Source organism: Salvelinus alpinus, chromosome 4 (genome assembly GCF_045679555.1).
Source record: "Salvelinus alpinus chromosome 4, SLU_Salpinus.1, whole genome shotgun sequence".
In the NCBI taxonomy this organism is placed as follows: Eukaryota; Metazoa; Chordata; class Actinopteri; order Salmoniformes; family Salmonidae; genus Salvelinus; species Salvelinus alpinus.
The window spans coordinates 96,756,494-96,780,899 of NC_092089.1; the positions used below are offsets into that span (position 1 = coordinate 96,756,494).

Sequence of the window (24,406 nt, forward strand, 5' to 3'; positions counted from 1 at the left end):
CATCTATTCCCCTATTCCTATACTAACCATCCTCCCATCTATTCCTCTATTCCTATACTAACCATCCTCCCATCTAATCCTACACTAACCATCCTCCCATCTAATCCTCTATTCCTATACTAACCATCCTCCCATCTAATCCTCTATTCCTATACTAACCATCCTCCCATCTAATCCTCTATTCCTATACTAACCATCCTCCCATCTATTCCTCTATTCCTATACTAACCATCCTCCCATCTATTCCCCTATTCCTATACTAACCATCCTCCCATCTAATCCTCTATTCCTATACTAACCATCCTCCCATGTATTCCTCTATTCCTATACTAACCATCCTCCCATCTAATCCCCTATTCCTATACTAACCATCCTCCCATCTATTCCTCTATTCCTATACTAACCATCCTCCCATCTATTCCCCTATTCCTATACTAACCATCCTCCCATCTATTCCCCTATTCCTATACTAACCATCCTCCCATCTAATCCTATACTAACCATCCTCCCATCTATTCCCCTATTCCTATACTAACCATCCTCCCATCTATTCCTATACTAACCATCCTCCCATCTATTCCCCTATTCCTATACTAACCATCCTCCCATCTAATCCTACACTAACCATCCTCCCATCTAATCCTCTATTCCTATACTAACCATCCTCCCATCTATTCCCCTATTCCTATACTAACCATCCTCCCATCTATTCCTATACTAACCATCCTCCCATCTATTCCCCTATTCCTATACTAACCATCCTCCCATCTAATCCTACACTAACCATCCTCCCATCTAATCCTCTATTCCTATACTAACCATCCTCCCATCTATTCCCCTATTCCTATACTAACCATCCTCCCATCTAATCCTACACTAACCATCCTCCCATCTAATCCTCTATTCCTATACTAACCATCCTCCCATCTAATCCTCTATTCCTATACTAACCATCCTCCCATCTAATCCTACACTAACCATCCTCCCATCTAATCCTCTATTCCTATACTAACCATCCTCCCATCTAATCCTCTATTCCTATACTAACCATCCTCCCATCTATTCCTCTATTCCTACACTAACCATCCTCCATTCGATGGGACAGGTAGACAAAGGAGGACATAATTAATGTAATTTTCTTTTCTTTTATATGAGTGTCATGTTTTGTCATTGATTATCATGTCTTGTCCCTGTGCTTCCCTCTGCTGGTCTTATTAGGTTCTTTCTCTTTCTCTCTCTCTATCGTTCCGTTCATGCTCCCAGCTGTTTCTCATTCTCCCTACGACCTCATTTACTTTTTCACACCTGTCCCCTATTTTGCCCTCTGATTAGAGTCCCTATTTCTCCCTCTGTTTTCCGCTCCTGTCCTTGTCGGATTCTTGTTTGATGTTTGCTGTTCCTGTGTCCTTGTTTCGCCCTGTCGTGTTCTTTGCCTTCTTCAGATGCTGCGTGTGAGCAGGTGTCAATGTCAGCTACGGCCAGTGCCTTCCCGAAGCGACCTGCAGTCTGTGGTCGCGTCTCCAGGCGTTCCTCTCTATTGACGAGAGGATTTCAGTTTCCTGTTTTGGATTACCATTGATTATATCCAGGAGAATCATTATTTGTTTAATACTGGAATAAAGACTCTGTTACTATTACGTCGCTTTTGGGTCCTCATTCATCAGCATAACAGAAGAATCCGACCAAGAATGGACCCAGCGACTATGGATTCTCTCAACACTACCGTCAAGTTCCAGGGAGCAATGCTCGGCAGACACGAGCAGGAATTGTCTGCTGCTCGTCATGCCGTTGAGACCCTGGCCGCTCAGGTCTCCGATCTCTCAGGACAGTTTCAGAGTCTTCGTCTCGTACCACAAGCTACTTCCTGGTCTTCCGAGTCTCCGGAACCCAGGGTTAATAATCCACCATGTTACTCTGGACAGCCCACTGAGTGTCGCTCCTTTCTCACCCAGTGTGATATTGTGTTCTCTCTCCAGCCCAACACATACTCTGGAGAGAGAGCTCGGATCGCTTACGTCATATCACTCCTTACTGGGCGGGCTCGGGAGTGGGGCACAGCTATCTGGGAGGCAAGGGCTGAGTGTTCTGACGTTTATCAGAACTTTAAGGAGGAGATGATACGGGTCTTTGATCGTTCAGTTTTTGGGAAGGAGGCTTCCAGGGGTCTGGCTTCCCTATGTCAAGGTGATCGATCCATAACGGATTACTCTATAGAGTTTCGTACTCTTGCTGCATCCAGTGACTGGAACGAGCCGGCGTTGCTCGCCCGTTTTCTGGAGGGACTCCACGCTGAGGTTAAGGATGAGATTCTCTCCCGGGAGGTTCCTTCCAGCGTGGACTCTTTGATTGCACTCGCCATCCGCATAGAACGACGGGTAGATCTTCGTCACCGAGCTCGTGGAAGAGAGCTCGCGTTAACGGGGTTTCCCTTCTCCGCATCTCGACCATCTCCTTCCATCGGTTCAGAGACTGAGCCCATGCAGCTGGGAGGTGTTCACATCTCGACTAAGGAGAGGGAACGGAGAATCACCAACCGCCTTTGCTTCTATTGCGGTTCTGCTGGACATTTTGTCATGTCATGTCCAGTTAAAGGCCAGAGCTCATCAGTAAGCGGAGGGCTACGGGTGAGCGCTACTACTCAGGTCTCTCCATCAAGATCCTGTACTACCTTGTCGGGCTCGGAAACATGACATTCCTCTCAGAGAGTTAGGGAGGATCACACCCATGTTCGCCTTAGATGGTAGTCCTCTCCCCAGTATCAGATATGAGACACTACCTTTAACCCTCACTGTATCTGGTAACCACAGTGAGACCATTTCTTTTTTGATTTTTTGTTCACCTGTTACACCTGTTGTTTTGGGTTATCCCTGGCTAGTATGTCATAATCCTTCTATTAATTGGGCTAGTAATTCTATCCTTTCCTGGAACGTTTCTTGTCATGTGAAGTGTTTAATGTCTGCTATCCCTCCTGTTTCTTCTGTCCCCTCTACTCAGGAGGAGCCTGGTGATGAGACAGGAGTGCCGGAGGAATATCATGATCTACGCACGGTCTTCAGTCGGTCCAGAGCCAACTCTCTTCCTCCTCACCGGTCGTATGATTGTTGTGTTGATCTCCATCCGGGGACCACTTCTCTTCGGGGTAGATTATTCTCTCTGTCGGCTCCCGAACGTAAGGCTCTCGATGATTATCTGTCTGCTGAAGGCATTCAGATGGATCCCGCTAAGGTCCAGGATGTCAGCGATTGGCCTGTTCCTAAGTCACGTGTCGAGTTACAGCGCTTTCTCGGTTTCGCTAATTTCTATCGGCGTTTCATTCGTAATTTCGGTCAAGTGGCTGCCCCTCTCACAGCTCTGACTTCTGTCAAGTCTTGTTTTAAGTGGTCTGGTACCGCCCAGGGAGCTTTTGATCTCCTCAAGAAGCGTTTTACATCCGCCCCTATCCTTGTTACTCCTGACGTCACTAAACAATTCATTGTCGAGGTTGACGCTTCAGAGGTGGGCGTGGGAGCCATTCTGTCCCAGCGCTTCCAGTCTGACGATAAGGTCCATCCTTGCGCTTACTTTTCTCATCGATTGTCGTCATCGGAACCCGAGGGGATTCTCCCTGAAGGGCGTGTTGTCGGGTTGACTGTCTGTGAAATTGAGAGACAGGTAAAGCAAGCACTCACTCACACTGCGTCGCCGCGCGCTTGTCCTAGTAACCTTCTGTTCGCTCCTGTCTCTATTCGTCTGGCTGTTCTTCAGTGGGCTCATTCTGCCAAGTTAGCTGGTCACCCCGGTGTTCGGGGTACGCTTGCTTCTATTCGCCAGCGGTTTTGGTGGCCTACTCAGGAGCGGGACACGCGCCGTTTCGTGGCTGCTTGTTCGGACTGCGCGCAGACTAAGTCAGGTAACTCTCCTCCTGCCGGTCGTCTTAGACCGCTTCCCATTCCTTCTCGACCATGGTCTCAGATCGCCTTAGACTTTATTACCGATCTGCCTTCGTCTGCGGGGAGGACTGTGAGAGCCGCCAATAAACGTAGGATTAAGAGTCCTAGGTATGGTCGCGGTCAGAGAGTGTGGCTTTCCACTCGTAACCTTTCCCTTACGACAGCTTCTCGCAAGTGGACTCCGCGGTTCATTGGTCCGTTCCGTGTCTCTCAGGTCGTTAATCCTGTCGCTGTGCGACTGCTTCTTCCGCGACATCTTCGTCGCGTCCACCCTGTCTTCCATGTCTCTTGTGTCAAGCCTTTTCTTCGCGCCCCCGTTCGTCTTCCCTCCCCCCCTCCCGTCCTTGTCGAGGGCGCTCCTATTTACAAGGAACGGAGGATCATGGACATGCGTTCTCAGGGACGTGGTCACCAGTACTTAGTGGATTGGGAGGGGTACGGTCCTGAGGAGAGGAGTTGGGTTCCTTCTCGGGACGTGCTGGACCGTTCGTTGATTGATGATTTCCTTCGTCGCCGCCAGGGTTCCTCCTCGAGTGCGCCAGGAGGCGCTTGGTGAGTGGGGGGGTACTGTCATGTTTTGTCATTGATTATCATGTCTTGTCCCTGTGCTTCCCTCTGCTGGTCTTATTAGGTTCTTTCTCTTTCTCTCTCTCTATCGTTCCGTTCATGCTCCCAGCTGTTTCTCATTCTCCCTACGACCTCATTTACTCTTTCACACCTGTCCCCTATTTTGCCCTCTGATTAGAGTCCCTATTTCTCCCTCTGTTTTCCGCTCCTGTCCTTGTCGGATTCTTGTTTGATGTTTGCTGTTCCTGTGTCCTTGTTTCGCCCTGTCGTGTTCTTTGCCTTCTTCAGATGCTGCGTGTGAGCAGGTGTCAATGTCAGCTACGGCCAGTGCCTTCCCGAAGCGACCTGCAGTCTGTGGTCGCGTCTCCAGGCGTTCCTCTCTATTGACGAGAGGATTTCAGTTTCCTGTTTTGGATTACCATTGATTATATCCAGGAGAATCATTATTTGTTTAATACTGGAATAAAGACTCTGTTACTATTACGTCGCTTTTGGGTCCTCATTCATCAGCATAACAATGAGATGCACCTCCTCCTCTGTTCCATCGTAATTTGAAGCGCTTGAGTGATTATAGAACCTAGTCGTCACTAAATGTGAGAAGACACGGTCAGAAAGCCTAGGGCAGAGAGGAGGAAGAAAGACACTCATTTATTTTCACTACAAGGCCCCTTTTGAGTTCCTGTCCTAGATTTATTCTGCCTCCATAATGGCATCCTATTCCATATCTAGTGCACTAATTTTGACCAGGGCCCATAGGGCTTTGGTCAAAAGTAGTGCACTATATAGCGAAAAGGGTGCCATTTGGGACTTAACCTAATACAAGAGTTCAATCAGAGGGATTGATGTTCACTTAAGCTTCTATGTCAGTCGAGTCAAGGCCTATTTCTCCAGGCGTTGTTGTCGGTGTTGTGTGACCAATGTACCCCTCTGTCTATCTACTTAGCAGGTAACACAGTTACGTCCCAAAAGGCACCTTATTCCATTTTATATAGTGCTTTTCAACAGGGCCCATAGGGTTTTGGTTAAAAGTAGTGCACTATATAGGGAATAGGGTGCCATTTGGGATACATATATTTTCAGACACAAGATTTTCATAGTCTCTCCTTGTTACATTTTTAAAACACATGTTGTTTGCTTTTTGCACTGCATGCTCTGAAGGACCTGATATCAGGGAGCTTTGACCCTTCACAGACAGACCTGATATCAGGGAGCTTTGACCATTCACACACAGACAGACCTGATATCAGGTAGCTTTGACCCTTCACAGACAGACCTGATATCAGGTAGCTTTCACCCTTCACAGACAGACCTGATATCAGGTAGCTTTGACTCTTCACAGACAGACCTGATATCAGGTAGCTTTCACCCTTCACAGACAGACCTGATATCAGGTAGCTTTGACCCTTCACAGACAGACCTGATATCAGGTAGCTTTGACCCTTCACAGACAGACCTGATATCAGGTAGCTTTCACCCTTCACAGACAGACCTGATATAAGGTAGCTTTCACCCTTCACAGACAAACCTGATATCAGGTAGCTTTGACCCTTCACAGACAGACCTGATGTCAGGTAGCTTTGACCCTTCACAGACAGACCTGATATCAGGTAGCTTTGACCCTTCACAGACAGACCGGATATCAGGTAGCTTTGACCCTTCACAGACAGACCTGATATCAGGGAGCTTTGACCATTCACACACAGACAGACCTGATATCAGGTAGCTTTGACCCTTCACAGACAGACCTGATATCAGGTAGCTTTCACCCTTCACAGACAGACCTGATATCAGGTAGCTTTGACCCTTCACAGACAGACCTGATATCAGGTAGCTTTCACCCTTCACAGACAGACCTGATATCAGGTAGCTTTGACCCTTCACAGACAGACCTGATATCAGGTAGCTTTCACCCTTCACAGACATAGCTGATATCAGGTAGCTTTCACCCTTCACAGACAGACCTGATATCAGGTAGCTTTCACCCTTCCAGACAGACCTGATATCAGGTAGGTTTCACCCTTCACAGACAGACCTGATATCAGGTAGCTTTCACCCTTCACAGACAGACCTGATATCAGGCAGCTTTTACACTTCACAGACAGACAGGCCTTGTAATTGTGTGGGTGTGTGTGAGTGTGTTTGCATGTATGTGTGTACGAGAAGCAAGGGGCTGTGATTGGCGTGTGGATCATATCTGATGGCAGACTTGGGTTCGGCGGGCTAATTGATGGCGAGGCAGTGTGACTTTGTGGCGTGCTGGGGTGTTGGAGGACAAAGCTGGTCACTGTATCCTCCTCATTATGGAGGCTATTGATTGGTTGCATTAGTTGAGAGACAGCTAACACGTGTCTTGACATTAGAGCACCCTCACTCGCCGCCTCACCTGCCCCCTCTCTCCCCCCCCCCCCTCTCTCTTCTCCCCTCTCCCCTCACTCCCCCTTCCACCTTTCTAACTACCCTTATTAACATTCCGCCACGGTAGACAACAGTAAATAACAACAGCAACATATAAGGGTATAAATCACAGATCTTTTAACGGGATAGTTCATATTAAAGACGTGTGTTTCTAGTTTCCTTTTAAGGAAAACAACTATCTAAATACATACAATCACTGAACTATTCCTTAAATGTCTTCATAGAGGCTAAGGTAAATGTCTTCATAGAGGCTAAGGTAAATGTCTTCATAGAGGCAAAGGTAAATGTCTTCATAGAGGCTAAGGTAAATGTCTTCATCGAGGCTAGGGTAAATGTCTTCATAGAGGCAAAGGTAAATGTCTTCATCGAGGCTAAGGTAAATGTCTTCATCGAGGTTAGGGTAAATGTCTTCATAGAGGCTAGGGTAAATGTCTTCATAGAGGCTAGGGTAAATGTCTTCATAGAGGCTAAGGTAAATGTCTTTATAGAGGCTAAGGTAAATGTCTTCATCGAGGATAGGGTAAATGTCTTCATCGAGGCTAAGGTAAATGTCTTTATAGAGGTTAGGGTAAATGTCTTCATAGAGGCTAGGGTAAATGTCTTCATAGAGGCTAAGGTAAATGTCTTTATAGAGGCTAAGGTAAATGTCTTCATCGAGGATAGGGTAAATGTCTTCATCGAGGCTAAGGTAAATGTCTTCATCGAGGCTAGGGTAAATGTCTTCATAGAGGCTAGGGTAAATGTCTTCATAGAGGCTAAGGTAAATGTCTTTATAGATGCTAAGGTAAATGTCTTCATAGAGGCTAAGGTAAATGTCTTCATAGAGGCTAAGGTAAATGTCTTCATAGAGGCTAAGGTAAATGTCTTCATAGAGGCTAAGGTAAATGTCTTCATAGAGGCTAAGGTAAATGTCTTCATCGAGGCTAAGGTAAATGTCTTCATAGAGGCTAAGGTAAATGTCTTCATCGAGGCTAGGGTAAATGTCTTCATAGAGGCTAAGGTAAATGTCTTCATCGAGGCTAAGGTAAATGTCTTCATAGAGGCTAAGGTAAATGTCTTCATAGAGGCTAGGGTAAATGTCTTCATCGAGGCTAAGGTAAATGTCTTCATAGAGGCTAAGGTAAATGTCTTCATAGAGGCTAAGGTAAATGTCTTCATAGAGGCTAAGGTAAATGTCTTCATAGAGGCTAAGGTAAATGTCTTCATCGAGGCTAAGGTAAATGTCTTCATAGAGGCTAAGGTAAATGTCTTCATAGAGGCTAAGGTAAATGTCTTCATCGAGGCTAAGGTAAATGTCTTCATAGAGGCTAAGGTAAATGTCTTCATCGAGGCTAGGGTAAATGTCTTCATAGAGGCTAAGGTAAATGTCTTCATCGAGGCTAAGGTAAATGTCTTCATCGAGGTTAGGGTAAATGTCTTCATAGAGGCTAAGGTAAATGTCTTTATAGAGGCTAAGGTAAATGTCTTCATCGAGGATAGGGTAAATGTCTTCATCGAGGCTAAGGTAAATGTATTCATCGAGGCTAAGGTAAATGTCTTCATCGAGGCTAAGGTAAATGTCTTCATCGAGGCTAGGGTAAATGTCTTCATAGAGGCTAAGGTAAATGTCTTCATAGAGGCTAGGGTAAATGTCTTCATAGAGGCTAAGGTAAATGTCTTCATAGAGGCTAAGGTAAATGTCTTCATAGAGGCTAAGGTAAATGTCTTCATAGAGGCTAAGGTAAATGTCTTCATAGAGGCTAAGGTAAATGTCTTCATAGAGGCTAAGGTAAATGTCTTCATAGAGGCTAAGGTAAATGTCTTCATCGAGGCTAAGGTAAATGTCTTTATAGAGGCTAAGGTAAATGTGCACCATTTACCAGTGTGACTAACAAAACAATCAACGTTAATGTGTTAAACTAAGCCAGGACATGTTTCTACACTATAGACTTAATGCCTCTTGGATTCCTTAAGAATGTTGGTATGCAGTTGGGTTTCCTAAGTGGAGAGTTGGATTCACCTCCCTCCACTACATTCTCAGAGTTCCCTTGAAAGACAACAAATTAGAGGAGACAGGAAAGAGGGACCTGAGAGAGAGAGAGAGAGAGAGAGAGAGAGAGAGAGAGAGAGAGAGAGAGAGAGAGAGAGAGAGAGAGAGAGAGAGAGAGAGAGAGAGAGAGAGAGAGAGAGAGAGAGAGAGAGAGAGAGAGAGAGAGAGAGAGAGAGAGAGAGAGAGAGAGAGAGAGAGAGAGGTAGAGAGAGAGGTAGAGAGAGGTAGAGAGAGGTAGAGAGAGAGAGACAGAGAGAGAGATCTATGCTCAACAGTGTTGTGATTACTAACTACCTAGCCAGTCCTAGCACAACGTGAGCTGCATGTCAAACACACACACACACACACACACACACACACACACACACACACACACACACACACACACACACACACACACACACACACACACACACACACACACACACACACACACACACACACACACACACACACACACACAGCGTGAGCTGCATGTCCCACAGACACAGTAGATGTAAGAAGTAATCACCAGCCCCAGACAGACAACACAGGAAGTAGGAAGTAATCACCAGCCCCAGACAGACAACACAGGAAGTAGGAAGTAATCACCAGCCCCAGACAGACAACACGGGAAGTAGGAAGTAATCACCAGCCCCAGACAGACAACACAGGAAGTAGGAAGACACATCTTTGATGTTGTAATGTAATTATAATAGTAAGTAACATTTAGTTACATCCTCCCCCCACACAGATAACAAACCAACATCTAAGAAGATCTGTCAGTCAGCCTCTCTCCCCCTATCTCCCCTCCCCCTCTCTCTCCCCCATCCCCCTCCCCCTCTCTCTCCCCCATCCCCCCTCCCCCTCTCTCCCCCTATCCCCCCTCCCCGTCTCTCCCCCTATCCCCCCTCCCTCCCTCTCCCCCCATCTCCCCCTCTCTCTCTCCCCCTCTCTCCCCCCTCACTCTCCCCCCATCTCCCCCTCTCTCTCTCCCCCTATCCCCCCTCCCTCTCTCTCTCCCCCATCCCCCCTCCCCCTCTCTTTCCCCCTCCCCCTCCCCCTCTCTCCCCCTATCCCCCCCTCTCTCTCCCTATCCCCCCTCCCTCTCTCTCTCCCCCTATCCCCCCTCCCCATCTCTCCCCCTATCTCCCCTCCCCCTCCCCCTCTCTCCCCCTATCCTCCCTCCCTCTCTCTTTCCCCCTATCCCCCCTCCCCCTCTCTCTCCCACTATCCCCCTCCCTCCCTCTCTCTCTCTCACCCTATCCCCCCTCCCTCTCTCTCTCCCCCTATCCCCCCCTCTCCCCCCTCCCTCGCTCTCTCCCCCTATCCCCCCTCCCCTCTTTCTCCCCCTATCCCCCCTCCCTCTCTCTGACACCCAGCGACAGGAAGAGAGACACGTTACAGCATCCTCTTTAGAGACTGACACCCAGCGGTTACAATGTCTACACTAAAGATTACAATCTGTGGTGAAAATCTTATGTGTTTTTCTCTGCTCTCCCCATCCCCTGTAGGCCATGTGGCTTCAATGGTACAGTCCTTTACATGTGTATGCATGCGTGGTGTAGTCAGAGGGTCAGTAACATATGTGTAGTCAGAGGGTCAGTGACAGCTGTGTAGTCAGAGGGTCAGTGACAGCTGTGTAGTCAGAGGGTCAGTGACAGCTGTGTAGTCAGAGGGTCAGTCACATCTGTGTAGTCAGAGGGTCAGTCACAGCTGTGTAGTCAGAGGGTCAGTAACAGCTGTGTAGTCAGAGGGTCAGTAACAGCTGTGTAGTCAGAGGGTCAGTGACAGCTGTGTAGTCAGAGGGTCAGTAACAGCTGTGTAGTCAGAGGGTCAGTGACAGCTGTGTAGTCAGAGGGTCAGTAACAGCTGTGTAGTCAGAGGGTCAGTGACAGCTGTGTAGTCAGAGGGTCAGTGACAGCTGTGTAGTCAGAGGGTCAGTAACAGCTGTGTAGTAAGAGGGTCAGTAACATATGTGTAGTCAGAGGGTCAGTGACAGCTGTGTAGTCAGAGAGTCAGTAACAGCTGTGTAGTCAGAGGGTCAGAGACAGCTGTGTAGTCAGAGGGTCAGTGACAGCTGTGTAGTCAGAGGGTCAGTAACAGCTGTGTAGTCAGAGGGTCAGTGACAGCTGTGTAGTCAGAGGGTCAGTAACAGCTGTGTAGTCAGAGGGTCAGTAACAGCTGTGTAGTCAGAGAGTCAGTGACAGCTGTGTAGTCAGAGGGTAGATCATAATGTCTGTTAGTCAGATCAGACCCTGTTCTCCTCAGAGACAGATCATCATGTCTGTTAGTCAGACCCTGTTCTCCTCAGAGACAGATCATCATGTCTGTTAGTCAGATCAGACCCTGTTCTCCTCAGAGACAGATCATCATGTCTGTTAGTCAGACCCTGTTCTCCTCAGAGACAGATCATCATGTCTGTTAGTCAGACCCTGTTCTCCTCAGAGACAGATCATCATGTCTGTTAGTCAGTTCAGACCCTGTTCTCCTCAGAGACAGATCATCAGGTCTGTTAGTCAGACCCTGTTCTCCTCAGAGACAGATCATCATGTCTGTTAGTCAGTTCAGACCCTGTTCTCCTCAGAGACAGATCATCATGTCTGTTAGTCAGATCAGACCCTGTTCTCCTCAGAGACAGATCATCAGGTCTGTTAGTCAGACCCTGTTCTCCTCTGAGACAGATCATCATGTCTGTTAGTCAGTTCAGACCCTGTTCTCCTCAGAGACAGATCATCATGCCCCGGGTGTCCATGCCTGACACACACACATGAACACACAGAGACAGAGACACACACAACAAGGCGTCTGCATGAACGCACGCACGCACACACACGGAAGGACCAGTGCATCACTGTAGAAAGTCGAGAGGAGAGAGGAAAGAGCAGAGAGGAGAGAGGAGAGGAGAGCAGAGGAGAGAGGAGAGAGCAGAGCAGAGAGCAGAGCAGAGAGGAGAGAGGAGAGAGCAGAGCAGAGAGCAGAGCAGAGAGGAGAGAGGAGAGAGCAGAGCAGAGAGCAGAGAGCAGAGCAGACAGAGGAGAGCAGAGAGGAGAGAGGAGAGAGGAGAGCAGAGAGCAGAGAGGAGAGAGGAGAGCAGAGTGGAGAGAGGAGAGAGGAGAGGAGAGCAGAGAGGAGAGAGGAGAAGAGAGAGCAGAGAGGAGAGCAGAGATGAGAGAGGAGAGGAGAGCAGAGAGGAGAGAGGAGAGCAGAGTAGAGAGGAGAGAGCAGAGGAGAGAGGAGAGAGGAGAGCAGAGAGGAGAGGAGAGCAGAGTAGAGAGGAGAGAGGAGAGGAGAGAGCAGAGGAGAGCAGAGAGGAGAGGAGAGAGGAGAGCAGAGAGGAGAGGAGAGAGGAGAGCAGAGATGAGAGCAGAGAGGAGAGGAGAGAGGAGAGCAGAGAGGAGAGGGGAGAGGAGAGCAGAGAGGAGAGCAGAGAGACTGGTAAATACCAGGAACCATTGGATGAATACAACCCGTCCACCCAGCCTTCATCCAGATCAATATGTATCTGGTAATGGGGATTGTCAAATTACATTTCAGATATTACAACTGACTACCAGTAGGAGGCCACCGAATGGAGCTGCTGTGTGTGTGTGTGTGTGTGTGTGTGTGTGTGTGTGTGTGTGTGTGTGTGTGTGTGTGTGTGTGTGTGTGTGTGTGTGTGTGTGTGTGTGTGTGTGTGTGTGTGTGTGTGTGTGTGTGTGTGTGTGTGTGTGTGTGTGTAGGGGGTGTGATCCACAGGGGCAGAGCTTCTCGACTGACTGAGTGAGAAGCAGAGGATCAAAACCGTCGTGGGCCAGTGTGTGTGTGTGTGTGTGTGTGTGTGTGTGTGTGTGTGTGTGTGTGTGTGTGTGTGTGTGTGTGTGTGTGTGTGTGTGTGTGTGTGTGTGTGTGTGTGTGTAGGGGGTGTGATCCACAGGGGCAGAGCTTCTCGACTGACTGAGTGAGAAGCAGAGGATCAATACCGTCGTGGGCCAGTGTGTGTGTGTGTGTGTGTGTGTGTGTGTGTGTGTGTGTGTGTGTGTGTGTGTGTGTGTGTGTGTGTGTGTGTGTGTGTGTGTGTGTGTGTGTGTGTGTGTGTGTGTGTGTGTGTGTGTGTGTGTGTGTGTGTGTGTGTGTGTGTGTGTGCATGCGTGCGTGCGTGTGTGTGTATGTGTAGACACCCCAGACACCCCAGATACCCCAGACACCCCAGACACCCCAGATACCCCAGACACCCCAGATACCCCAGATACCCCAGACACCCCAGACACCCCAGATACCCCAGACACCCCAGACACCCCAGACACCCCAGATACCCCAGACACCCCAGACACCCCACACACCCCAGATACCCCAGACACCCCAGACACCCCAGATACCCCAGACACCCCAGATACCCCAGACACCCCAGATACCCCAGACACCCCAGATACCCCAGACACCCCAGACACCCCAGATACCCCAGATACCCCAGACACCCCAGATACCCCAGACACCCCAGACACCCCAGACACCCCAGACACCCCAGATACCCCAGACACCCCAGATACCCCAGACACCCCAGACACCCCAGACACCCCAGATACCCCAGATACCCCAGACACCCCAGACACCCCAGACACCCCAGATACCCCAGACACCCCAGGTACCCCAGACACCCCAGATGGTCTAGTGGGAGATCCAGAGTGGCCCTGCCAAACACGTCTCTGTTGAATAACACCTACCCTCTGCCTAACTCCTTCAGCGACACCTCCTACATGGTGGTCATAAGACTGATAGAGTCAGTGAGACATCGCACTAAACAGAGGCAGAAGTTTGTTCATTATATAGAACCCTCTATTTCTAATCTGATCTCAAACTAGTTCCGCTGCTTTTTATATTATTCCCCTCTAATCAGGGACTGATTTAGACCTGAGACACCAGGTGGATGATTCCCCTCTAATCAGGGACTGATTTAGACCTGGGACACCAGGTGGATGGTTCCCCTCTAATCAGGGACTGATTTAGACCTGGGACACCAGGTGGATGATTCCCCTCTAATCAGGGACTGATTTAGACCTGGGACACCAGGTGGATGATTCCCCTCTAATCAGGGACTGATTTAGACCTGGGACACCAGGTGGATGGTTCCCCTCTAATCAGGGACTGATTTAGACCTGGGACACCAGGTGGATGATTCCCCTCTAATCAGGGACTGATTTAGACCTGGGACACCAGGTGGATGATTCCCCTCTAATCAGGGACTGATTTAGACCTGGGACACCAGGTGGATGATTCCCCTCTAATCAGGGACTGATTTAGACCTGGGACACCAGGTGGATGATTCCCCTCTAATCAGGGAATGATTTAGACCTGGGACACCAGGTGGATGATTCCCCTCTAATCAGGGACTGATTTAGACCTGGGACACCAGGTGGATGATTCCCCTCTAATCAGGGAATGATTTAGACCTGGGACACCAGGTGGATGATTCCCCTCTAATCAGGGACTGATTTAGACCTGGGACACCAGGTAGACGTCATTAATTATCAAGTGGAACAGAAAACCAGAAGCGGTACGGACCTTGTAGGTTCAGATGTTAAAGTACTAAAGCAGGACAACTTTACCCGGTCTTGGCGAAGTTAGTCCAATAGGTCATGACCACAGCACTGAGCATGATGTCGTTCTTGGAGAAGTTACAGGGGAACAGGTCTGTGGGTCCGATCATGGGGATCCCGAACACGTAGGGTACCTCGTCCCCGTGGGCTGCGTCCGACCAGGCCGGCTTCATCAGACTCTGGCAGTGGTGGTAGAAGGCGTAGAAGTACGTTGGCGAGCCGTAACGGGCGTGGAGGTCCGCCGTCACCACCGACGGCTCCACCCACTGGTGGTCGGTGAACAGGGCGACCAGCGTCTTACGTCGTGTCTCGGGGTTGTCGCGGTCCGCCCAGTCCGTGTACATGAACTTGATGGTTTCTCTCAGAGTGTCTTTGCCTTCTGGGTAACCGTAGAGGCTGTCAACGAAGTCTGACACTGAGAAGTCAAAGTCGTTGCCGGAGATGCCGTCCTCTGAGTCGACCACGTTGTCCACAAAGCGAAGCCCCTCCCCCTGGTTGATTCCCAGCATGATGTCATAATTCAGGAACTCTCCCTGTGTGGAAATAACCACGTATTGAAAATGCATTATTTTCTTTGACAAATGACTTTCACCTAAAATTGGATCTGAGTTGTTATGTATATAGTTGACTTTACATAATTACCATTATGGGGATTTTTGTGTGTGTATGTTTTTTCATAAACAAAGTCAAATAAAAAACAAAATAAATTAACAAAACTATCCCAGCGGTCCCCCACCTGCTCCATGAGGATCTCTGGATCATCAGGTATGACGTCTCCGTCTATAACCGGTCCGAAGGCTACATGGTACCGTGCTGGCTGGATGTCCTGCTCAACTAGTTCCCTGGCACTCTTCTTCCTCAGACAGTCCACCATGTCCAGGGTATCCAGAACGTTACAGCCCACCTTCTCAGACAGCAGACGGGTGTACTTCACAGGCTGGTAGTTGACCGCCCAGCTGGACAGGGCAGAGCCACTCTGGATGATGGCACGGTGGAACAGACCTGGAGAGGTAGAGAGGACCTAATGGTTAGAATGTCTATGTAACCATAGCAGCATAAGAAAAACAACTCTGGATGATGGCACGGTGGAACAGACCTGGAGAGAGGACAACAGAGAGAGGGAGAGAGAGAGAGAGAGAGAGAGAGAGAGAGAGAGCACGGTGGAACAGACCTGGAGAGAGGACAACAGAGAGAGGGAGAGAGGACAGCAGAGAGAGGGAGAGAGAGAGAGAGCAGTGGTTATTTTCTCTGTACGCTATGAAAGGAACTGGAGAAGAATGGAGCTGGAGCCAAGCCATACAGAATACACTGAAAAAGTGGCACCTATACAGAAACCTAGAGACAGCTAATGAGCTTATGAATCCTTCCAGTCTACCCAACCCACATAGAATCCTTCCAGTCTACCCAACCCACATAGAATCCTTCCAGTCTACCCAACCCACATAGAATCCTTCCAGTCTACCCAACCCACATAGAATCCTTCCAGTCTACCCAACCCACATAGAATCCTTCCAGTCTACCCAACCCACATAGAATCCTTCCAGTCTACCCAACCCACATAGAATCCTTCCAGTCTACCCAACCCACATAGAATCCTTCCAGTCTACCCAACCCACATAGAATCCTTCCAGTCTACCCAACCCACATAGAATCCTTCCAGTCTACCCAACCCACATAGAATCCTTCCAGTCTACCCAACCCACATAGAATCCTTCCAGTCTACCCAACCCACATAGAATCCTTCCAGTCTACCCAACCCACATAGAATCCTTCCAGTCTACCCAACCCACATAGAATCCTTCCAGTCTACCCAACCCACATAGAATCCTTCCAGTCTACCCAACCCACATAGAATCCTTCCAGTCTACCCAACCCACATAGAATCCTTCCAGTCTACCCAACCCACATAGAATCCTTCCAGTCTACCCAACCCACATAGAATCCTTCCAGTCTACCCAACCCACATAGAATCCTTCCAGTCTACCCAACCCACATAGAATCCTTCCAGTCTACCCAACCCACATAGAATCCTTCCAGTCTACCCAACCCACATAGAATCCTTCCAGTCTACCCAACCCACATAGAATCCTTCCAGTCTACCCAACCCACATAGAATCCTTCCAGTCTACCCAACCCACATAGAATCCTTCCAGTCTACCCAACCCACATAGAATCCTTCCAGTCTACCCAACCCACATAGAATCCTTCCAGTCTACCCAACCCACATAGAATCCTTCCAGTCTACCCAACCCACATAGAATCCTTCCAGTCTACCCAACCCACATAGAATCCTTCCAGTCTACCCAACCCACATAGATAAAACATCTCAGTGTAATAACGAGAGGACAGATGTCCTGCTCTTACTGACAGACAGACAGACAGACAGACAGACAGACAGACAGACAGACAGACAGACAGACAGACAGACAGACAGACAGAGACAGACAGACAGAGATGAGTGTGTGTGTGTGTGTGTGTGTGTGTGTGTGTGTGTGTGTGTGTGTGTGTGTGTGTGTGTGTGTGTGTGTGTGTGTGTGTGTGTGTGTGTGTGTGTGTGTGTGTGTGTGTGTGTGTGTGTGTGTGTGTGTGTGTGTGTGTGTGTGTGTGTGTGTGTGTGTCAGAAACATTCATCTCTATAACCTAGTAATCTGCTCTGCTGGCAGGGGTGATACCCAAAAGGCACCCTATTCCCTATAAAGAGCTATGGACCCTGGTCAAAAGTAGGGTACTAGATATGGGGCCAGGGTATAATTTGGGACTCAGTATGTGTGTCTGTCAGAGCCAGCTGCTAGACAGGACATCTATACACCTCATGAAAGGGGACTCACATACACAGTAAGCATTCGATGCCAAACATCCCTGAATAACACCGTATCCATGTAGCAGCTCGCTGAGCTGTTTCCACCTCTCTGTTTTGAGCACGTTTTATCCAGCGTTACAGGCTGGAATGTGGAAGTTACAGAGGTCAACCTCCACAGTTTTTTTTATTGTATAGTTATATTTTCTTGACCTGTGACCTTCGCTGAGTCTTTCCACACAACTACATACCTTAGAAGTCATCAGTAATAACAATTATCTAAATTTGACTTTTCATATTTCTCACATAATACCTCAGCCTGTCAACTCAGGTGCACACCTCCTCCAGAATTACACAGACACACCTCTTAAAGTAACGATCACTAACTACTACAGTGAGCTGTGGCTGGAGTGCTACAAATAATCTGTCTAGCTCTGTGTGTGTGTGAGCGTGTGGTTAAGTGTGTGTGTGTGTGTGTGTGGATGTGTGTGGATGTGTGTGTTTGTGTGTGTGTGTGTGTGTGTGTGTGTGTGTGTGTGTGTGTGTGTGTGTGTGTGTGTGTGTGTGTGTGTGTGTGTGTGTGTGTGTGATGTATGTGTGTGTGTGCATGTGTAGGTGTGTGTGTGTGTGTGTGTGTGTGTGTGCGGTATGTGTGTACGTGTGTGTGATGTATGTGTGTGTGTGCACAGTTGAAGTCGGATGTTTAGGTACACCTTAGCCAAATACATTCAAACTCAGTTTATCACAATTCCTGACATTTAATCCCAGTAAAAATTCCCTGTCTGAGGTCAGTTAGGATCACCACTTTTTTTTAAGAATGTGAAATGTCAGAATAATAGCAGAGAGAATGATTTATTTCAGCTTTTATTTCTTTCATCACATTCCCAGTGGGTCAGAAGTTTACATACTCCCAATTAGTATTTGGTAGCATTGTCTATAAATTGTTTAACTTGGGTCAAACGTTTCGGGTAGCCTTCCACAAGCTTCCCACAATAAGTTGGGTGAATTTTGGCCCATTCCTCCTGACAGAGCTGGTCTAACTGAGTCAGGTGTCTAGGTCTCCTTGCTCGCTCACGCTTTTTCAGTTCTGCCCACACATTTTCTGTAGGATTGAGGTCAGGGCTTTGTGATGGCCACTTCAATATCTTGACTTTGTTGTTCTTAAGCCATTTTGCCACAACTTTGGAAGTATGCTTGGGGTCATTGTCCATTTGGCAGACCCATTTGCGACCAAGCTTTAATTTCCTGACTGATGTTTTGAGATGTTGCTTCAATATATCCACATCATTTTCCTCCCTCATCTATTTTGTGAAGTGCACCAGTCCCTCCTGCAGCAAAGCACCCACACAACATGATGCTGCCACCCCCGTGCTTCACGGTTTGGATGGTGTTCTTGCAAGCCTCCCCCTTTTTCCTCCAAACATAACGATGGTCATTATGGCCAAACAGTTCTATTTTTGTTTCATCAGACCAGAGGACATTTCTCCAAAAAGTACGATCTTTGTCCCCATGTGCAGTTGCAAACTGTAGTCTGGCTTTTTTATGGCGGTTTTGGAGCAGTGGCTTCTTCCTTGCTGAGCGGCCTTTCAAGTTATGTCGATATAGGACTTGTTTTACTGTGGATATAGATACTTTTGTACCTGTTTCCTCCAGCATCTTCACAGGGTCCTTTGCTGTTGTTCTGGGATTGATTTGCACTTTTCGTACCAAAGTAAATTCATCTCTAGGAGACAGAAGGTGTCTCCTTCCTGAGCGGAATAACGGCTAATTACAAGCATTTCATAAGTGTCAAAGGCTTTTATTGACAATTACATGAAGCTGATGCAAAGAGTCAATATTTGCAGTGTTGACCCTTCTTTTTCAAGACCTCTGCAATCCGCCCTGGCATGCTGTCAATTAACTTCTGGGCTACATCCTGACTGATGGCAGCCCATTCTTGCATAATCAATGCTTGGAGTTTGTCAGAATTTGTGGGTTTTTGTTTGTCCACCCGCCTCTTGAGGATTGACCACAAGTTCTCAATGGGATTAAGGTCTGGGGAGTTTCCTGGCCATGGACCCAAAATATCGATGTTTTGTTCACCGAGCCACTTAGTTATCACTTTTGCCTTATGGCAAGGTGCTCCATCATGCTGGAAAAGGCATTGTTCGTCACCAAACTGTTCCTGGATGGTTGGGAGAAGTTGCTCTCGGAGGATGTGTTGGTACCATTCTTTATTCATGGCTGTGTTCTTAGGCAAAATTGTGAGTGAGCCCACTCCCTTGGCTGAGAAGCAACCCCACACATGAATGGTCTCAGGATGCTTTACGGTTGGCATGACAAAGGACTGATGGTAGCGCTCACCTTGTCTTCTCCGGACAAGCTTTTTTCCGAATGCCCCAAACAATCGGAAAGGGGATTCATCAGAGAAAATGACTTTACCCCAGTCCTCAGCAGTCCAATCCCTGTACCTTTTGCAGAATATCAGTCTGTCCCTGATGTTTTTCCTGGAGAGAATTGGCTTCTATGCTGCTCTCCTTGAAGTTCTTGATGATCCGACAAATGGTTGCAATCTTACTGACAGCAATATCCTTGCCTGTGAAGCCCTTTTTGTGCAAAGCAATGATGATGGCACGTGTTTCCTTGCAGGTAACCATGGTTGATAGAGGAAGAACAATGATTCCAAGCACCACCCTCCTTTTGAAGCTTCCAGTCTGTTAATCGAACTCAATCAGCATGACAGAGTGATCTCCAGCCTTGTCCTCGTCAACACTCACACCTGTGTCCTTTTGTGGCAGGGCTGAAATGCAGTGGTCATGTTTTTTTGGATGGCAAAGAGGGACTTTGCAATTAATTGCAATTCATCTGATCACTCTTCATAACATTCTGGAGTATATGTAAATTGCCATCATACAAACTGAGGCAGCAGATTTTGTTAAAATTAATATTTGTGTCATTCTCAAAACTTTTGGCCACGACTGTACTCTCTCCCTTCCGTCAACAGACAATAAAAGCAGGTAACTGGACCCGGGAGACTCTTTCTCAGTTTCAACTCTCCCCTCTACAGTTCAGTTCTGTATGTGTGGTGCTATTAATAAGATGGCTGTCTTGCTGGCCAGGCAGTAGGGAATGGTACTGTTCTGAGACTGTGGAGGGAGAGGAATAGAACGGTTGGTCATTAAAACAGAGTCTCTTTCTCTTTCTCTCTGCAGGAGAGTAATTTCTGACCAGTCTATTACAGTTTTTTCCAACTGCTTACACACGTTTTCAAAACTGTCTCCTTTTTTCAAAACTCTACACACAATTCCCAAAAACTGCACACACAAAATGCAAAATGCCTCACATATCCTTCAAAATGTAACACTGCATTCAAAATGCCATTAACACATGTCAGAATGAAGCATTTGCATCAAATGGCAAACACTGCTGTCATAATAGTACATTTTTGGATATACCATGTAAACACTGTTGTTCTAAATCTAAAGCTCTTTGGTCTTTCATAGGCTTATATCTACATTTCAATACAATGTTCTACAGTGAAAGTCATCTGCTGAGAGGGGTAACAAGTACACTGTAAACACCAATGCAATGTAGAAACAGAAAATATTTATTAGGCCAAACATTACTGTTGTATACAGTAGCATACAACAAAACCATAAACATATGTAAACCAAAAGTATATTCTTTAGAATACAGTAAAGAACACAATTGTGTGTGTGGGGTCCCGGGGGGGGGGGGGGGGGGGGCAGTCCAGGAATTGGTAGGGGGGGGCAGTCACCAGTGCTAAGCTACGCTTCATCTCTTCTCCGGCCTAGGTCTGGCCACAATACTTCGTCCACATCACAAGATACGTTTTCTCTTGCCAAACATCGAGGGAAGTATCTCCTAGCATGGCGTATCCAACCTTGGACAGAGGCAACCTCCATGTCCCCACATGCGTCCTCCATTGCCTGGAGAAGCGGCATGCGGGCATAGGGTTGGCGATCATACACTTTCCAGCGCCAGGCTGAGAAGAATTCCTCTATGGGATTTAGAAAAGGTGAATATGGGGGTAGGTACAAAACTACAAATTGTGGATGGGTGGCAAACCAGTTTTGGACCAGAACAGCCTGGTGAAAACTGACATTGTCCCATAAAACCACAAATCTAGCAGGCTACTGATCTGGATCAGGGACAAGCATTGTGTAAATTGCATCCAGAAAAGTGAGCATATGGCCGGTGTTGTACGGACCCAGTGTGGCATTGTGATGGAGGACCCCGTTTTGAGTGATGGCAGCACACATAGTTATATTACCCCCACGCTGTCCAGGGACATTGGTAATTGCCCTCTGTCCTATTACATTTCTTCCGCGGCACCTGGTTTTGGTGAGGTTGAAGCCAAACTCATCCACATAAATAAATTAATGGCGAATTACCTGGGCATCCAGCTCCAATATTCTCTGTAACAGACAAAAGGATATACAGATGAGTAAATATGGCATGTCTGAAGTACTGGAAGTAGTGTTGCATACATACCTCTACAAAGTCATGTCGCATATTCTTGACTCTGTCAGAGTTTCTCTCAAATGGCACCTTGTAAAGTTGTTTCATCGTCACTCGGTGCCGTTGGAGGATGCGTTGTATGGTCGACAGGCTTACAGCATTGATGTTGTTAAATATGGTGTCATTATTCAAGATATGCTCTCTTATCTCGCGAATCCTAATTGCATTGTTGGCCAAAACCATATTTATAATTGCAGTCTCTTGTACATCTGTAAACAAGCGGCCTCGTCCTCCATGATGTCTTTGCCTTTCCACTCTGTACAGAATTCAAACACAGTATGTGTTCAGCATAGGAACTGTAAACAATCTACAAAGAAATGTAGTACAGCATGATAACCAACCTCATTCATTCAACGCAGTGCAGTAAATGGATGGCTTAGAGCTACAAATGTTAATGCAATACTATGCAGTCATACGTATTTTACAGTACATTACTGTAATGCTAAAATAGTCATTAGATAGTTGCATACCTGTTCTCATTTCTGAAGGTTCGAATTATGGACGCCACTGTAAATCGACTCAAGTTGGGCTGGACTCTTAGTCCTTAGTCCAGCCTCTCTCATGGTCAAACCGTGGTTGATCACATGGTCAACAAGTGTTGCCCTAATCTCATCAGAGATGGCTCTCCTTCCTTCTCTTCTTTGCTCTCGTCCTCTTCCTCTCCCTCCTACTCCTCTTGCTCTCTGTCCATTGTTGGCATCCATTGTTCAAAACAGGTAATCTGACCTTTGACCTATTTATAGGCCTATACTACAGTAAAGCAGTGATTGGTTAGTGATCAGTTAAGCTATTAGTGTTTGCACATGTGAGGAGTGTGTGTGTGACCTGGTGAATAAGTGTAGCATTTTGATTGGTTGTGTTTGGAAAAGGAAAGCAGGTCACTTTCTGTTAGATTTTTGTGTTTTAGGTAGAGAATTGTGTGTAGTGTTTTGAAAAAAGTGTTTTATGCAATTGACAACTGAGTCAAAGGCTGAGAAATAGCTTATGGTTTTGGATATTTGGTGTGTAGTTTTGCACTTTGAGTGAGAGGTTTAAAAAATGTGACATGAAAAAATTTGTGTATAAGCAGTTGGAAAAACCTGTAACTGATGATTCAACAGTTGGGTCCCTAGAGAGGAAAACCTCTCTCTTTCTCTTCAATCTCTCTCTTCAATTTCTCTCTCTCTCTCTCTCCCTCTTTCTCACACTCTCTCCCCATCCCTCTCTCTCTCTCTCCCTTCTCTCTCTCTCCTTCGTCCTCTTTTCACCAGTCTTCAAACAGTGAGTGGCTCAAGGAAGGGCGTTAGCCAATCTGCTGTGTTATTATCTGTCTGGTGTCGGCCATTTTCTAATTGAACATACAGATGTGCCTTTTCTCTTCCTCTGTCCTAATAATAATTCTGATGTCAAATGAGAGATGACTTTAGCAGCGTGCCGGTGGAATATTAAATGGTCGAGGATTTGACTGGACTCCAGTGTGTCTGTGTGTGCGTGAGTATGTGTCTGTGTGTGTCTATGTGTGTGTGCGCGCGTGGGGGAATGGCAATCGGTGGAGGCGGCCGGTGAAGGTCGTTTGTTCCTTTCGTTTGTTCCGTTCGTTTTACTTTCTCTTCCTGTAAGTAATCAGGCTAAAAGCTCTGCATCTGAGGAGCCGCTCCCCTTTAATGAAACGTCTCTACATTAACGACTGAGCCTGCTGTGTGTGTGTGTGTGTGTGTGTGTGTGTGTGTGTGTGTGTGTGTGTGTGTGTGTGTGTGTGTGTGTGTGTGTGTGTGTGTGTGTGTGTGTGTGTGTGTGTGTGTGTGTGTGTGTGTGTGTGTGTGTATGTGTGTGTCCTCAGGTCAGCTCTCATCTTGATGAAGATGTCTGTCTTATTGAAGACCATAAATGTGAAATGCAAAGAGCTTTTATTACAGATGCAATGAATTACATACTTTATACAACACACACACACACACACACACACACACACACACACACACACACACACACACACACACACACACACACACACACACACACACACACACACACACACACACACACACACACACACACACACACACACACACACACACACACACACACACACATCATGCAACACCCAGAGTAGAGGATCATGGGAATGAGGAAGGAATATTGACCACTCTGAAATAACATAATAACTATCTAGATAATAACATGTTCGTGTTCGAGGGACGGTAAGCATGATGATAGAAGGAGGAATTGATTGATCTTTAGAAAATAAACGATCAGAAATGGAGGATGTAAATGATGATAGATGCTCTAACAGAAAGCAAGATGGCGACTATCATAATACAGTGGACTCTACATAGAAGATGTTACGTTCCCCAGTTTCTGTGTTGTTGTTTGTGTATTTGTGAGTGTGTATTTCAGGAAATGGCTTCCTGAAATTCTCCCCAAGCAGCTGATTGGTCGGCCCCATTGATAATTGGAGCTGACCCCGCTCTCTCGTCAGAAACAGCCGTCTTTAATTACCAACTCCTTCTGAAGCTAGAAAAGTCAGTGTTCCTTTGTCAGAGGAGATGATTAGTGTGTCCTGTATGTTGGTTAGTGTTGCTGAGAGAGAGCGTCTTGGTATGTCCTGTATGTT

General features: G+C 47.1%; 1 protein-coding gene across 4 annotated transcripts in view; it reads right to left on the reverse strand.

The window, feature by feature from the left end:
• LOC139574753 (neuroligin-3-like) overlaps positions 1–24,406 on the reverse strand; it is a 451,466-nt gene that overhangs the window by 9,527 nt on the left and 417,533 nt on the right. For all 4 annotated transcript variants that reach the window (XM_071399620.1, XM_071399618.1, XM_071399617.1 and 1 more), the window contains 2 exons: positions 15,232–15,497; positions 14,505–15,028 (listed from right to left, as the gene is read on the reverse strand). In XM_071399620.1, coding sequence (XP_071255721.1) covers positions 14,505–15,028; positions 15,232–15,497 — 790 coding nt within the window. The remainder of the gene's footprint in view (positions 1–14,504; positions 15,029–15,231; positions 15,498–24,406) is intronic.